We start from the raw sequence: 17,751 nt of genomic DNA on the forward strand, positions 1-17,751 counted from the left end.
GTTCCTCACTGCCTCCTTCCTCCTGTTGGATTTTGAGTCTGTGGCTCCCTGTGCGCGCTTTCGTTCCAAAGGGGGCTGTCTGTCTTTGATGGGATCCAGCTGTTGGCCAAGTGCTCTGGGGGCCCGTTTATTTGCATTGCTAAACAATCCGTGGAGTGGGCCGAGTACAAAATACAGCGATTTTTTTCTCTCTTTTTTATACAATAAGACCCTCCTCTTACTATTGTCAATGTTCTCACAGGGTCTTGCCTTCGGTCGACAGGGCGGCCGCAGCGGGTGACCAAAGACAAGCGTCTCGACATTCAAGTGAACGCGCGTGCATGCGGCGGGGGCGCGGAGGGCACTTCATTTTGCGCATTGGGTCCTGCGAGCCCGTAAAGCTAGTAAAACCACAGAAATAAGCTCTTTTGCTTGCCCGAGGTGGAGTGACGTTCTTTCCAGGGAAAGCACAGGGATCCACATAAACATGTTTGTTGAACTACGTGGCTTGAGTTTGTCGTCCAGCAAAAGGTGAGTTTAATTAGTCAGCTGGTGTTGTATGGCAAGCCGCCATATCTTACGTTACTTAAAATAACCAACTAGTATTTTAATTTTTATGGTGTTTATTTGCCACTCCCATGTTGTTATTTATAATTACGGACTGTTATTTAAAAGTACTCACTATTGACTGACTGAATGGATAATCACTGTGGGATTATCCATTTTCTATATGGCAAGTAACTGTCCATTGTTACTGATAGGTTGTTGATTGACACTGAGTGCTGTAGGGTTTGTGATTCATTTCTCAGTGCTAGTAGCTATTTCAGTTTCCTAGTCATCTGTGGTAGGTTATTAATTAGATACTACATATTAGTATCTATCCCAACTGTTAGTAACATGTCTTGGTATAACTTAATCTGTCAAGTGTACTGACTTGTCAGAATGGATTTTGACTTACAATTTTATTAAATATTGTATTAGTATACTGTAAAAAATTCTATGATCAATTAGTCCTGACAGCATATGTTTTTAGGTCATTGTAACTCATTAAACTAAGTTAATCGTGTTCTAACCTAATTTTATAAGTTATGCAAGTTGTTTTAATTCAGTTTAACATATTAGTTCTCATGAGGTTAATTTGATTCAGCTTAAAAATTTAAGGCATTCAGGATTTTCTTTACAGTGTATGAATAAAAAATAATACCAGTAGCAGTATAGTTGTGATAAGTATGGTTACTTGCCAATGTTAGAATGGAATCTAGTAGTAAATAAGTAAGTGCTAGTATGCAATGAAACTAGTTACCACTTGAATTAGTTTTAGTATTTAATAAAAGAGAAGGCCTTACTAATGAAAAAATGCTTGTAACACAGTAAAATAAACCTGACCAGATATTAGTGACCATTATGTAATTAAAGTAAGTGTTAATAACAATGTTTGTGACTTACTGAAGTGCATGAATGAATGTGCTTTTTATTTTCAAAATGATTTACTGATATATTGTTTTTTTGTTTGTAGAATGTTGTCAGTTGTATTATGTATCATGTGCTGCATTCACTATGGGAAAAGTCAGGTAAGTGAATTTTTTTCCATTCTAGAGTTATTTAAATTTGGCGCTGTTGCTCAGCATGTGTCGTAATAGGAATTCCTCACAGTTTTATTATTTTTTTGGTACTTTCAAAAAGCTATAGTAAAAATATCAATGCCAACGTCATTTAAAAAAAATTCAAGCACAGAATGAACTCTAAACCACTGTTTACATGTTACATTGATAACCAAATCCTAATCTCTCTACAGACGTGCACAGATGGGTTTACTTTTGATCGCCGTTCCAGACAGTGTATGGGTAAGTGACTCATCCATCATGTTATTAAAATGTTCATCAAGAACTTGTATTTGAAATACAGCTCTAAATGTCATGTGCTTTCAGACATTGATGAGTGCCGGATACTGCCAGACCCATGTCGGGGTGACATGCAATGTGTAAACCAGAATGGAGGATACTTGTGCATGCCCCGTGGACTCTACTCTCAGTCCTACGGCCGGAACAGTCCACGCCCCTACCCTGAGCCTTCCTATCCTGAAGAACCCTACCCTGACAGATCACTGGGTTATTCTGAAACTTACAGTGCTCCAGTGGCTCCAGTGGTTCCTGGCTCTGGTCCAGGCCCTGGTCCCAGTTACCCAATAGTGAGCCGGTCCACTCCCTGTCTCCTTGGATATACATTCAGTGCTGATGGCACTTGTGTTGGTAAGTTTGCATAATGGTGCATTGCATATATATATATATAATTTAGTGATGTCTTGGTTAAAGATGATGGTACTTCAAAGGATTGCTTGGCCATGCAACAGGGTTCCCAATCTAAGCCAAAGATCAAATTCCCTGATTTTCATTGACTAAAAAGCAGAATTTGCATGACATATACTGAAAAAAATGAATTATTGGATTTACTTTTTTTAATTAATTTAAATGAACAAATATTTATTTAAACAAACAAATTAAATTTAGTAATGTTCAACTTAATTTGTTTAAATTACTTGTTTGCAACCAGTTGTAAAAATGTAGTAAATCCAATTAATACATTTTTTCAGTGTATAATGAATGAAAAAAAAACAGGTCACCGTTGAGCATTTCATAATAGTAAAACAGTTTTAGCTTGAATATAATTTTACAGGACTTAATAGCCACTCTGAGAACAACAACTGATAATTTATTGTTTTTATGACCAACTTTGAAGTGGTAAATCTGAAGCCAAAGCTCCTGAAATGTATATCATCCTGACATGTTAGCCTTAGTTAACTTCCAGTTGATAAGAATGAAAGTAATAATATGGAGCTTAAAATGCCGTCCAAACGCTTCCACAGGGCATGTTCTAGTTCCAAAAGGACACGACACAAAGAGAGAAGTGCTTACAAGTTATTTTTAATTATTTTCCAGAGAATTATATATATATGTATAGCTAGCATATGACAAAGGACAGCTTCCAGAATCTCTCCCAGTTCAGTGCTGGTTTCGGGTAAACACTATTACGTGCACAGTTTCTAGTGTTAATGGTATATTGTAGCAAGAATATAAATAATAGGAATGCTGTTTGGCACCACTAACAATCTAGCTACAAATTCATATTTATCAGTCAAACTGCTGTAAACACCCACAATCTTCAGCAGTGCTGCAGTCTCTCTCTATGCAGCTGCTTTCCATGCATTCTACATATCAAATAACGAACTTGCAAAGGATATGTGAACATTTTATATAACTTACACATGCTTATTCTGAATATATGTGGAAGACACTTGTCAGATTTTATTTTAGAGAGCATGTTAGCTGACCAATTAGAGTCTTTTGAGTGTGGGCCATTCAGATGAACTAGGAAATATGACAGTCGTTTTCATGTTACCTGAGTACCTGTATTTAATCTAAGATGTATGAAAAAATAACATGATTTTCTACAAGTGAAGCATGAGCACACATTGCTTTGCATCTTATAACCACAACCAAGCCTTAAAAATACACTGTGGACCACCCCTTTAAAATAGTCTTGGGTTTTAAACAGGTGTGAAACAATGTGATAAAAATATAATATAGGAAAAATACTTTTTAATAAATGTAAACTAAGATTTAAAGTGGCAAACAAAAATCCCAGATATTCCCTGATTTAGACAAAAACAATCCATGACCAATTTCTGGAAAAGACCTTTCAAAGTTTCATGATAATCCAGAAATTCCATGACCTGTGGGAACCCTGAAACAACTTCTGTGGATGGAGCTCACCTAGAGCCTGCATGTTTGTATGAGCATTTTCCATACAGACACATAAACTGGACTGCACATGGATGGTGCACACTGACCTTCACATATGCTCTTGATGATGAAATTGCATCACAAGGACAGTGTTTGGGCTATAGTTTAACAGGCTTGGTCTACCTGATAATGATCCCTACATCTTTTTGATTGGTATCTAATTTTTATTTAAAAATGCATTTTATTATTGAATTCGTTTTGACTCATAGTGTTTAGTTTTAAAGGGGCTGTGAGTAGAAATTAGAAACCTATGCTATTAATTATGATGGTGTTTGGTAAGTCGCTAATACTCTCAAGGTAAAGTTATAAAGTTATGGCAATACCTTTGCAATAATAGATTGTAAACAAACATTCAGATGATTCCACACTGTCAAGAGGGGTAATTCTTACATACTGTATAGTCCCTTTTAATATTTTGATTTAGATTTTTAAAGGATATATACAGTTGAAGTCAGAATTATTAGCCCCCCTAAATTATTAGCCCCCCTGTTTATTTTTTTCATCAATTTATGTTTAATGGAGAGAACATTTTGTCAACACATTTCTAAACATAACAGTTTTAATAACTCATTTCTAATAACTGATTTATTTTATCTTTGCCATGATGACAGTAAATAATATTTTACTAGATCTTTTTCAAGACACTTCTATACAGCTCAAAGTGACATTTAAAGGCTTAACTAGGTTAATTAGGTTAACCATTCAATTCAATTCACCTTTATTTGTAAAGCGCTTTTACAATGTAAATTGTGTCAAAGCAGCTTCACATAGAAGATTACAGTAAATTGAAAGGGTGTCAGTTCAGTTTTCAGTGTATAGGTTCAGTTCAGTTTAGCTCAGTTCAGTGGGGTTTAATATTCACTACTGAGAGTTCAAACACTGAAGAGCAAATCCATCGATGTGCAGCTCCAGGTCCCGAACCATGCCAGCCAGTGGATACAGCTGCGAGGAAAAAACTTCACCAATTGGCAAAAGTGAAGAATTAAAAAACCTCAAAAGAAACCAGGCTCAGTTGGGCACGACCATTTCTCCTATGGTCAAACGTCTTGATCAAAGCTGCAGTCTAGGCGCTGGAGGAGCTGGACGTTAGTGAGACTCATCTGTCCCTGGAGCGTCACAGGAATCAGTCTCATGCTCTCCACTCTTCCATGACCACCACAGCAGCTGCTCAGGATACGGCCTGGTCCAGGATTATGGAAACCTTGGGATCATCTCGTCACTGGTCTTGGATCGTATCAGTGGCACTGCATAGTCTCTGGGGGCCTCAGGATGAGTATCCCCTGGTGGAAAGAAAGGAAACTAGGCAGGTTAGGGTAATTAGGCAAATTCTTGTATGACGATGATTTGTTCTGTAAACTATCAAAAAATATATAGCTTAAAGGGGCTAATAATTTTGACCTTAAAGTAGTTTTTAAAAAATTAAAAACTGCTTTTATTCTAGCCGAAATAAAACAAATAAGACTTTCTCAGGAGGAAAAAACATTATCAGACATACTTTGAAGATTTCCTTGCTTTGTTAAACATCATTTGGGAAATATCTAAAAAAGAGAAAAAAATCAAATGGGGAGCTAATAATTCTGACTTCAACTGTATGTGACCCTGGACCACTAAATCTTTTGTCTTATGTTATATTTGTTGGAACAGCCAAAAATGCATTGTATGTGTAAAAATGATTTTATCTTCTTTATAGTGATTTTATAATCTTTTATTTCCTATGATTACATTTTGTAAGTTTCATAACATAAATATACCAACTCAATTTATGATTAGCAATGTGCATTGCTGAGAAATAAATTTGAACAACTTTAAATGTGATTTTCTAAGTGTTTCGTTTCCAGACATTCTGGCATATGTGAAGCCAGATCAGTTTTATAATACCTAACACAAGCACAAATACTCTTTAAGATGTGATTGATACCCTCTCTGGGTCATGTCAGGTTGCGGTCTTATGTTTATTTCATTTTCTGCAGTGGGTCATGGATCTTCATACTCTGAAATGAAGCTAAGACCATTTCTGTGCTGGACTGTAATTTAGTAATGGTTGCGGTGGGCTGAGTGGCATCTTAAAGACTTCAGCAGAATAAATCTTGTAATTTAGACAGGATCTGTCTTTAGTGTGGAGCCACAAAATACTGTGGAACCTCAGAACAAACTACATCTTGTGAAGAGGCAGAAAGAGACACAGAGGAACTGGCTTTCAGCCCTGTTTACCAGGATCCAACATTATGAATACAATAAGACAGTGAGTTTTTCGCTGTCATAAATCATCGATTTGTAACCGACTCAATGCGGTCTGCTTCTGTTGAAGTTGTTGAGCTCAATGTGATGTTGGTAGTACCTCCTGTGTTTTATTGCTAGGATTTGGATAGGTGTTATATATTGTGTTGTTGGAGTCTTTATGTGTGTCAGCGCGGTGACCTATTTCACGTGCCATTTGATAAATGGTAGCACAAATGGCTGCATGCTGTATTTTTCGATATGGTCTGCGGATTTGTCTCGAGTTGGTGCCAGTCTTTGCAGTTAATGCATTCTCCAGTCCTCTCTTACTCCTCTGCAGAAAAACACAATGAAAGATTTGTTACCTTTCAAGCCCAAGACGGTCATGTTATGAAGGCACACAGATGCGCTCATTTATGTGCTTGTGGATTTAAACACAGACAATGGTCTTGTAGGGCCACTGAGACCCTTCAGTACAGCACTATTTGAAAAATCGTAATGTCAAACCATTGCTATCTCAACATCTGTGGTGGATGTGCCAAATGTGAGGTCATTGGTTCTTGAATGAAATCTGTCACTGACCAGCTGTGCAACTTGTGAGCTTTCTTTGTACAGTGTGTTTGCAGTATTTATGTGTAATAGATGCTGCTACAGAACAGATGCTGTACAGGTTTGGGTATTAAACCATTCCATCATTCATCTTGCAGGTATTCCCGTAGTGCTGACGTTTGTGTGTGTTTGTAAAAGCCAGGGAGTGCCCTCTTTTTGCTAGAGTTACTAAGGCATGACAGACCAAAACAGTTGACTCAGTCAGTGCCTGAAAAATGCCCATCATAGCTCCCATCTATCTAGTGTTTAGCCTCAGTAAAGCGGGTAGGCACTCGACAGTTCTAAGCAATGCAAAATAAATTTAGGTGAAACTTGAGGTAAAGAAACAAAGATCACTTATGATTCTGGAATGTGGATGCTTTGGATGCTTAGTTCGGGAGGGAATTTGATAAAAAAAAAAATAGTTGATTTGTCAAGCTGAAACCTGCATGCTCAGGCCGCAAGACTGTAACTAGTGTCTGTCAGCAAATCGAGGCTGGCTGTAGTACCGCAGACTAATTAATGCATTCAAGCTTAGTGGGACGTCTGGAAATTCAGTTATGATGTCATTATTATTACTGAGTAAATTGACTGAGCAATATAACAATTTACTTACTTTTTTTAAAGGGCACCTATGATAAAAATCACCTTTTGGAAGCTGTTTGGACAGAACTGTTTGTAGGTATGGTGTGTCCACAGTCATAATGGGGTGATAAAAACAATAAGTCTCTTTTTTTTTTCCTGATGTTAAAATAGGATCCAAATCCCTCCCATATTGAGGCCCACTGCAACATGATGTAGGAGTGCGGTTTCCCTGCCTACCAAATTGATTTATGTCTCTGTAGTAATGCGTATAATCATATCCACAAGACAGGACGTGCGCAAAGCAACTGGGATTAAAAGATCTGTTGAGCTCTCTGTGATTATTAATCATCATCAAATGTGATCAAGAATGAGTTTTACAAGTTTAAAATGTTAAAACAGCGATTTTACCATCTTTATCACCGAAGCCGCATGTCAGTACAATTATAAATGAAGACGCTTCAATCCCGGTTTGTGGATGTTAAATCAGGTTTATTTTGTACATTAACGGATATCCATACAGCAGTGGAAATTAATGTGTATCCTGTCACATTTGCATGCAAAAATGTGCCTGCTGTGTGTGTGTGTGTGTGTGTGTGTGTGTGTGTCTGTGCCTGTGCCTGTGCCTGTGCGTGAACTCTGAATGATATTGTGTGTAGGGATGGGTATTGTTAAGGTTTTAACGATATTACTACTTTTATCGATACCACTTATCGGTTCGGTACTTTAACGGTTCTCTTATCTGTACTTTTTGTAGTGTTTTTTTTTATGAAAGAAAAAAATAAAATTGAACAGAATTAACAACACTTTATTTTATTATTGCATTTTTTATATAAAATAAAAACATAACCAGAAATTGTAATACAAATAAATAATTTTTTCCTGTAAAAGAATGTACAATGGTTTGAAGGAAATTGACTCTTCTGGTGAAAAATCAACATGTTTGCCTTTTCTGGCAGAACTTTCTTGGTTTATTGGGCTCCCTGCAGTTGAAAATACCCTCTTTGAGTTTCAAAATGCAGTTAAATGAGTTAATGTTTATGATTTTTTATTAACGTATTCACATAAATGAGATAACAGTGTTTTGGGAGTTAACTGTGTTTTAATACAGTTTTTGGAGCATCTTGCAATGTAAAAATAAGCTGTTTTTTATAATTACTTAAGCATAGTTTATTATTAGGCTATTCGTAGGCTATATTTGTAAATACAGCTGATGTAAAAGCATTTTTAATGTTAAAAATTTATTTAGACTACTTCAAAAAATGCTGTTTTCATTGGAACCGAATGTGTGTGTTTATTTAACTATTAATATTAAACTAAATTAGGTGATTGACTGCTGGCATGACGATGTGGATGATATAACGTGACCGTTGGTAGCTAGGCAGTCTACAACTTTTCATTACTTTTCATTGCAGTTAATGCACTATTGAAAGATACTTTCACTTAGCCAGATTGCTTGTGTTTCCGCTTATACAAGAAAACAACTTGTTGCGTTTGTTGCAACGGACTTTGTCGCTGTCCACTCGGGAAATACAACCCGTTTGGTTCACTCCACAAGTTTTTGAGCTTGCGAGTCTGTGTCGCGAGCTATGTGTGTGCGCTTAGCATGAGCATCCGCTGAGTGACTGTAGGTAATGTTTATTTAGCAATAATTCTCCAGTACTGATAGCAGAACCGTTAACGTCACAGCTTATCGATACTTCGGTCTTTTATAATGTAGCACCAATATCGATAAAGTACAGAGTTTTGGTACCCATCCCTAATTGTCTGTGGTGACTCATTCTCATCGACTCATTAACTCCACAACAAATGCATCAAATAATCAGTAAAGTTCTTACTGTAGGATTTCTCACAAACATTATGTGAGATCTGCTTCTTTCATGTCTGTCACTGTGCTGTTTATCTGACCCAGCTGAGGTGGAGATTAAGGCACACTCTGATGAGCACGCGGGAACGATGGGCTGGGAGAACTAGCATTAAAGGCACAGGTATCAAAAACAGCTACACTGTGTTCAGAGCAGAAAATCCAATATTCTGAAAGTATAATAAATAATCTAATGGGTGTTTTGAGCTGAAACTTTACAGACACATTCTGGAGACACAAAAGGCTTGTCTTAAATCTTGAAAAAGAGATAAAATAGGTGTCCTTTAATATATTTTGTATATGCTCAATTTTTAGCAGCCATTACTCAAGTAGTCAAATCCATTTAGACATTATTCTGATACAATGATCTTATTATTGCAATTGTTGAAAATGGCTGTGGTGTTGCTTTTTTTTTTTAAACTATGATGCATTTCAGTTCCAGAACTTTATAATGAATGTATTTTAATTATTATTAATAAACTATTAATTACTGAAATCCATTCCATATAATTTGAAAGATAGTGTTGCAAAATTGTTTTTAAAAAATGATTTAAAAGTACCATTTAAGCATTTTTATTGCCTGAACTTCATATGAGTGGTGTAGATCATGTTGAAAGAGTTGTTTCTGATTTCTACTGGTCGCTTATTTGTAAATGTGAACTGTCTAATAGCTCCTTCCAGCTAATTCACATAGGCTGTGTGAAGTGTTGCTTGACCAGGCTGCTTAAACTATTGCAGTGGTGGATTGTAAATTCCTTTGATATAATTTAAACAACCAGTGCATGGCAAAAGATCACTGGCATTAAATCTCTGGAATGAAGATGTGCGTATAGAAGCAAAAGCTTTGAGTTAGTGCCAGATTCATGGGTCCTGGATTGACCTGAACCTGTTTGTTCATATTAATCACCTACAAGAGTAGTCTTGCTTGTTTCTGTTATTTAATGATTTGTTTTGCTTTATCTGTTTATCAATTTGCATGTAAGCGATATCTTTGCTTTCAGCTACCAAGAGTGTAATTAAGTTCAATTAACACATTTTACCACACGTAATTCCATTTTCATAGGAATGCACAGAATTTCCGATATTTTCCGAGTTCTCCTTGGCTTGCTTTTGGATATCTCTGATGTGAAGATTAGATTTAATAATCACAGCAACATCTGGTATTTGGAGCCCTTGGCGGCTTTAATGAACTGTACAATGGTAAACTTGCTAAAGGTTCAGTAAAAGTCACTGATCTCATGAATGATATCACACACAACTACAATTAAAATGAACTGTTAATCTCTCTGCCTCTTTTCAATGCAGGCACATTTATATCTCTTATATTTACACACCATTTCTTTCCTCTGACCCTCATTTACATCAAGTGCAAAATTTACTGCAAGTCTCCTTTGCTGTTCCCGGATCAGATCTGATCCCAAGAATCTTGGCATTCCCATAATTCCCCAGATCCTTTCAGCACAGATCAGACGTGTGTGATAGTACACATGTAATCCAGATGTTCTCCCTCTCTCTTCGGGGTCCAGCTGGGCCGGGGTGGGTTTTTCTGTCTCATGTGGTCCACATCTCTGCTGTAAGCCCTGGCCTTGAGGATTTCACCTAATTTTAATCCTTGCGATGCCTATTACTAACAAACCTTGTAATTGTTAAAGATCTGGGCTGCTAACACAAAGGTTCAGTTATACTGTACAGTAAGATATTCAGTGCCAGCTGTTACTATGTAGATATTAGCATTTAGGATACTTTTACACTGTTTCTGTGCTTTTTTGTGTTACGGTAATGCTTCCCTAACTGCTTTTTTTCTCGCTGTTGTAAATTTAGTTTGTCTATTCTGTTATTAAGAGATAAACATGCAGCATAAATTCTTCTAATGGATAATAGCTAGTTGTAATTTGCTTCTGCTCAGGAACTTCTTTTTAACGCTAAACAAAGTATTCAATTCAGTTCAAGTTTATTTGTATAGAGCTTTGTACAATAATTATTGTTTCAAAGCAGCTATTCAAAAGGTGCACATTATTGCATTGTAATCAAATTAAGTTAAACTTACAATCAAATTTAAGTTATTATATACAGTCATAGATAATCTGCAACCTTATAGCATATAGGTGATGTCTATGTCCACTATGTCTGTATTAAGTTTAATCATCTCTTCAGTACAGAAAAAAACTTCTCTGCGAGTATGGGTTTTATCATCAACCTCAATGTCATTAAGGACCTTTGGTAGAAATGCCAAAAGCAAGTGAATGGGTAATTTAAAAGTGCACAAGTAGCTTATTATGGGATTTCAGCTATATTCGCCTGGACCTATTGCATCACTTTCCCCATATAGTAACAGTGAGACTGTTGGCAGCTTTTACTAGAAGAAACTAATTATCTGGCTTTCACATGGTCCCAAAGCCCCGAATCCATCATGCCCTCATCACTTTCATAGTAACATTTGCTTTCTTTTAAAACATGTGACTTCATAGTCTGAGAACCAAGGGTGCTTGTTCGGGTATTTGAGGCATATGATGCCCTCATATGGAATTGTGCTGATACTGTGCGACTGAGAGTAGAGCAGGGAGATATGATTCCAGTTTTGGAAAAGTGTTGAATAAGACTATAGTTATTTGTTTAAGATGTGATAGTAAGGTTAGATTTATGAGGTCAGGAGTGGAGTTAGTTGATAAAGAATTGCTAAGCTTAAGGTAAAGAACATTTGGCTGCAACTACATAAATCACACAACTTTTATATAAATGTGTAAAACCATATTTTGTATAGTATTCTGACTTAAAAATAAACATATTAGTATTGGTATCAAAGTGGGTTGTTTCAAGTGTTGTTTTTTTTTGTTGTTGTTGTGGGAAAACACAAGAGGTAACTGACAATGGGTTTCTTTCTCTCTTTTTTAAAGATGTGGATGAGTGTGAGGCAGAATCACATCAGTGTAACCCTACGCAGGTGTGTATAAATACAGCCGGTGGATATACCTGCTCATGTACTGAGGGCTACTGGCTGGTGGGTGGACAGTGCCAAGGTGAGATTTATAGACATCCTGAATGCTTAGGCATTCATTAAAAAAAATTACTTATTATTAATATGCATATATTCATTCATTAGTTATATGTACATGCTAAGCAGCATAAAATGCAAACAGTAAATAAAGATCAGTAGATTTTCTTTCATTCATTTTTGCCATTGTTCCCTGCAATGCAGAAGTTTGAGTGAGGATATTGATATGTTTTATTTGGGAAGGACACATTCATTAAACTGACCAAAAGTGATGATAAAATCATTCAAATGTTGCAAATTATTTCGACTTCAAATAAATGCATTATACAACAACGTGAAAACAAAAAGAAGCACAAATGTTTTCAATGCTAATAAAGATCAGGAATGATTCTTAAAGACGGTGTGATACTGAAGACTGCAGTAGTGATGCTAACAATTCCCTTTACCATCACAAAATTAAATTGCATTTTAAAATATAAAAATTGAATCGTAATAATATTTCACAATATTATGTATTTATTTTTGATCAGGGATCTAAAACATTTTTTAAAAACTTACCGACCTCAAACCTTTGAATGGTTGTGTATAATATTAGATGTGACGTTAGTGTTTAATTAAATGAGTTAAATTATAATTGAATCATTCAAATAATCCAGGTTTTAGCCATTTCATAATTAAATAATGCAACAGTTTATTTTTGGTGTATAAATGATATGATATTTAGTTATTTGTTTAAATGATGCAATAATCCGTTTCTTATTCCACACCACAAAAAAAGTTGTAATTGAGTTATGTCAATTGTTTTGCGTATTTAGTGCTCTCTAACTCACCTTTCTTCAGACATTGATGAGTGTCGATATGGTTACTGCCAGCAGCTGTGTGCTAACGTCCCTGGCTCATATTCCTGTTCCTGTAGCCCTGGATTTCTTCTTAATACGGATGCCAGGACATGCCAAGGTGCACACACAAGCAGTCTTTATGGCTATATTAAGTGATAGTTCACCAAAATTCCTTGTCACCTTCTTCCTGCCTTCAGTCTAATTTTCTTCTTTCTTTCTGGTCAGATGTGGACGAGTGTGTAACAGACCCATGCTCTCATGGCTGCTTGAACACGTACGGCTCATTCATGTGCACCTGTGATGAAGGCTTCGAACTTGCAGCTGATGGCACCACCTGCAATGGTAAAGGAGGAAGATAAGGTCCAGTTTAGAGGTTTTAGAGAGAGGTTTAAGCTGCTTTGACATTGTGTAATGTGTTTAATGTGTTCTCAGATCTGGACGAGTGCAGTTTCTCAGACTTCCTTTGTCAGCACACATGTGTGAATGCACCAGGATCATTCTCCTGCGTGTGTCCATCTGGATATTACGTGTATGAGGATGGAAGAAGCTGTGAAGGTATCACTAGATTCTTTAAATGTGACTTTGTAGTATTGCATATATTGCATTTAGAAATGTTTTATCCCACTTTCAAGAATGGTCATGCTAAACATTTCCATTTGCTCATTCCACTGACCTCAATTCATACATATGTGAATGTGAGACATGAAAAATGCAAGTTCTTGCCAATTTCACTGCATTTCAAAGTTCATGTTTGGTGAATTCTGACCTGCAATTTTGTGTCATGTGATGTGTAATCAGTAGAAGCTCAGCATGACCTCTTAGCTGATTTAATAGAGTGCTAATTGTACAGCCACAGAATGGCAGTGTTTTAGTAAATAGCAGAAGTGTGCTTTTTTTTACACTGATTAAAAAAAAAGATGTCACAGGGTGTTATATATCACAATACAACATTGCTGTATCTGTACAAATGTTGCATGCCTAAAGACTATTGTGACCATGGCTTTATAGGTCCATTTTATCAGCAGAAATAAATGAAACAGAAAAGTTTTCTTTTACATTGAACTACAAAGACTAGATCATTTAAATATTTAATTATTCGTCATTTTTATTTTTTAAATTATACTATTATTATTATTATTACAATATTATTATATTGTATTAATAATCAATATATCAGTAGATTTTCTGTGTGCAAAATTTGTTAAAAATATAGTTTTACTGTGAGTTTGAAATATTTATGGCCACTACATTTTCTTAATTCATCCATAACTGGCATTTGCAAATGACTTCTGTGACCAATTAATAAGAATGAGAGATTGCTGAATTGTGTTTTTATTGTTCTTGTTGTTGATGATAATCTGACTTGTGTCTGTTGTGTGTTTGATTTTAAAGACCTCAATGAATGTGAGTCTGGTAACAACACCTGCACAACAGAACAAGTGTGTTTCAATTTCCAGGGAGGTTACACATGTCTGAACCCTCTTAGATGTGATCCACCTTACATAGAGCTCAGTGACAAGTGAGTTCATGAAAACAATATGACAACATTGCTTTAGTTAAAACATTTGACTGACTGCTCTGTTAATATATTTCATCTGTCTTACTCTCTCTCAGTCAGTGCATGTGTTCTGCGGAGAATCCCGCATGTCGGGATCGACCGTTTACTGTCCTGTACAGGCACATGGATTTGTCTTCAGGCCGCAGTGTTCCTGCAGATATATTTCAGATGCAGGCCACTACACGTTACCCTGGAGCATTTTACATCTTTCAGATTAAGTCTGGCAATGAGGGAAGAGAGTTTTACATGCGGGTAAGATCACTTATAAAATACTTATCCAACTGTGTTAAAGTCATTATGAATAATAATGAAAAGCAAGTGCAAAGATGTATTAATTTGATCAAATATGACAAAGACAGTTTTATACACACACACACACACACATACACACACACACACACACACACACTCACACACTCACACACTCACACACACACACACGCACTCACTCACTGGCCCCTTTATTAGGTATACCTTACTAGAACCGGGTTGGACCCCCTGTTGCGTTTAGAACTGCATTAATCCTTCATGGCGTAAAGTCAGCAAGGTTCAGGAAATATTCCTCAGAGTTTTTGGTCCATATTGACATGATAGCATCAAGTAGTTGCTGCAGATTTTTTGGCTGCACATCCATGATGCAAATCTCCTGTTCCACCACATCCCAAAGGTGCTGTATTGGATTGAGTTCTGGTGATTGTGGAGGCCATTTGAGTACAGTGAACTTTGCTATGTTCAAGAAATCAGTCTGAGATGATTCGTGCTTAATGACATGGCGCATTATCCTGCTGGAAGTAGCCATCAGTAGATGGGTACACTGTGGTCATAAAGGGATGGGCATGGTCAGCAACAATACTCAGGTAGGCTGTGGCGTTGACACTATGCTCAGTTGGTACTAATGGGCCCAAAGTGTGCCACAAAATATCCCCCACACTATTACACCACCACCAGCAGCCTGAACCGTTGATACAAGCAGGATGGATCCATGCTTTCATGTTGTTGATGCCAAATTCTGACCCTGCCATCCAAATGTCGCAGCAGAAATCGAGACTCATCAGACCAGGCAATGTTTTTCCAATCTTCTATTGTCCAATTTTGCTGAGCCTGTGCGAATTGTAGCCTCAGTTTCCTGTTCTTAGCAGACAGGAGTGGCACCCGTGGTCTTCTGCTGCTGAAGCCCATGCGCCTCAAAGTTCGACGTTGCCTTAATGCATTGAGTTGCTGCTATGTTATTGGTTGATTAGAAATTTGCATTAACAAGCAGTTGGACAGGTGTACATAATAAAGTGGCCGGTGAGTGTATTTTATACCTCCAATATTACAGACAAGCCTTATAATGCAAGTCTAAGCTATTTTGCATGGACTGATCTTTAAATATAGTAGTGCTTTTATTTGGTTTCAAGATGGACACCAAGATGTTTTTCTGATGCAGAACTAACTATACTAAAAATTATTTAAATGTTGTACTTGAACTACAGTCTAATTCTGGCTTTGTGTAAGCCTTGTCTGTAAAACTAATCTATAGTGTTACAAAAAGATTTGAGATTTCTCAAATAAATGCTTTCTAGTCATCTCAAAAATGTATAATGGCTTCCACGCAGATTTGAACCATTACAAATATTGGCTTCTTAAGAATCATTCAAGACTGGAGAAATTAAGTAAATTCAGCTTTAAAAACATTAAATAAAATGCATACATAAATAAAAAATCTTACTCAAGCTTTTGAACTGTAGTTTATATATAAACGTAACCACAAGAGGGAGCTGAAGGATTTCAGTGAGACTTTGTCAGAGTAAGTCCCAAGCAAACCACAAACTGTTTATTACTCCTATAAAGAGTCCCTTAGATAATCAATGATGAGTTTAAATATTGAAGGAATTCATCTGTGACATGAAAGCAACAGAATCGGCATTCTTTAAATGACATAATTCTGTTATTTTAACACAGGGGCGCCCAAACACAGTCCTGGAGGGCCAGTATCCTGCAGAATTTAGATCCAGCCCCAATCAGACACACCTGGGCTAGCTAATCAAGCTCTTACTAGGCTTTCTAGAAATATCCGTGCATGTGTGTTGAGGCAAGTTGGAGCTAAAATCTGCAGGACACCGGCCCTCCAGGACCTAGTTTGGGCACCCCTGTTTTAGCACATATGCTGTGAAACGAAGTGCTTCTTTCTTTTACTCTACATCATTTAATCTTTCTTTTCACCACAGCAAACCAGTAATATCAGTGCAACTCTGGTTCTGGCCCGACCCATCAAAGGACCAAAGACCGTCGTTCTAGACCTAGAGATGGTTACTGTTAACAACGTCATCAACTTTCGAGGCAGTTCAATCATTCGTCTCACAATATTTGTCTCCGAACATCCATTCTGAGGCTTTACCAATGAACCTCTGACCTCTCACCTCCATAATGGACCTCCTGTTACTGCACTACCCATCAGGCAGCTGCATTTCCTCATTGTATTTGTTCTGTGGTTCTGGACTCCCATGTTTTCATCACACTCTGTCCGCTGTATAGCAGGTGGAGTTGGTGATTTTTGATATTTCATGATGCAGGTGTTCAATTAGGCTGCCTGGCTGTCGCAGTCACACACACACACACACACACACACACACACACACACACACACACACACACACACATGTACCCGTACACAGAAGAATATTTATGTTGTGTTTCTTTGGTCTTGTTCATTTGTCCCTTTGTGCATTTTTCCTCCAAAGCTGAAGTGTCTCTTTTTAAAGCTGAACTTGGTTTTCTAAACGTTATTGGCACCTTTATCACATTGTCTCACTGTGACTGTGAGGGCCGCTTTTATTTGGTCCTAACTTCTGAGGACTCAAAACAGTGAGAGAGCTACCAGGATTAGGATACCAGGATTGCTGCAAAATAATTTTAAATAAAAATGTCCAAATTAACCCCAACAGGAGGCAGCACACCTGTCACTCAGTCTTAAAAAAACCTTTGTTTTGGTGCAGAATTTCTTATTGTTGGATCTGTGCAGAATTTCCTCTCTATATGTTTTTTTTTGACAGGTAAAAAAGAGCCTGGTCAGTCAATAAATAAACATTTGATGACCTGAACCAATCTTGGTTTTTGTGTGTACTTTTGACTAATTTGCATACGTACACATTTAAAGATGTGCATTAAATGTATTTAATAAGATGAAAATGTAATGTTTTTTAATGCACACTTTAAATGTTTTAAAGGGCCTGTAACAGTGAGACTTTTATCAGAATAATCTAATTCTCAAAATACTGAATTTACAGAAATATATTTATATTTGATAATGTATTTGACACACACACACACACACACACACACACATTGCT

At 36.8% G+C, this 17,751-nt stretch overlaps 1 protein-coding gene across 1 annotated transcript; it reads left to right on the top strand.

Moving 5' to 3' along the window:
• The first annotated feature begins 131 nt into the window (after positions 1–131).
• fbln5 (fibulin 5) lies at positions 132–17,502 on the top strand. The gene is made up of 11 exons (XM_056470269.1): positions 132–510; positions 1,496–1,550; positions 1,775–1,823; positions 1,908–2,228; positions 11,925–12,047; positions 12,863–12,979; positions 13,087–13,203; positions 13,294–13,416; positions 14,254–14,380; positions 14,476–14,671; positions 16,630–17,502. Exons 1-11 carry the CDS (start codon positions 467–469, stop codon positions 16,789–16,791), a joined length of 1,434 nt encoding a protein of 477 aa, XP_056326244.1. The 5' UTR covers positions 132–466; the 3' UTR covers positions 16,792–17,502.
• Positions 17,503–17,751: the final 249 nt, after the last annotated feature.

Source organism: Danio aesculapii, chromosome 13 (assembly GCF_903798145.1).
Source record: "Danio aesculapii chromosome 13, fDanAes4.1, whole genome shotgun sequence".
NCBI classification, from domain to species: domain Eukaryota; kingdom Metazoa; phylum Chordata; class Actinopteri; order Cypriniformes; family Danionidae; genus Danio; species Danio aesculapii.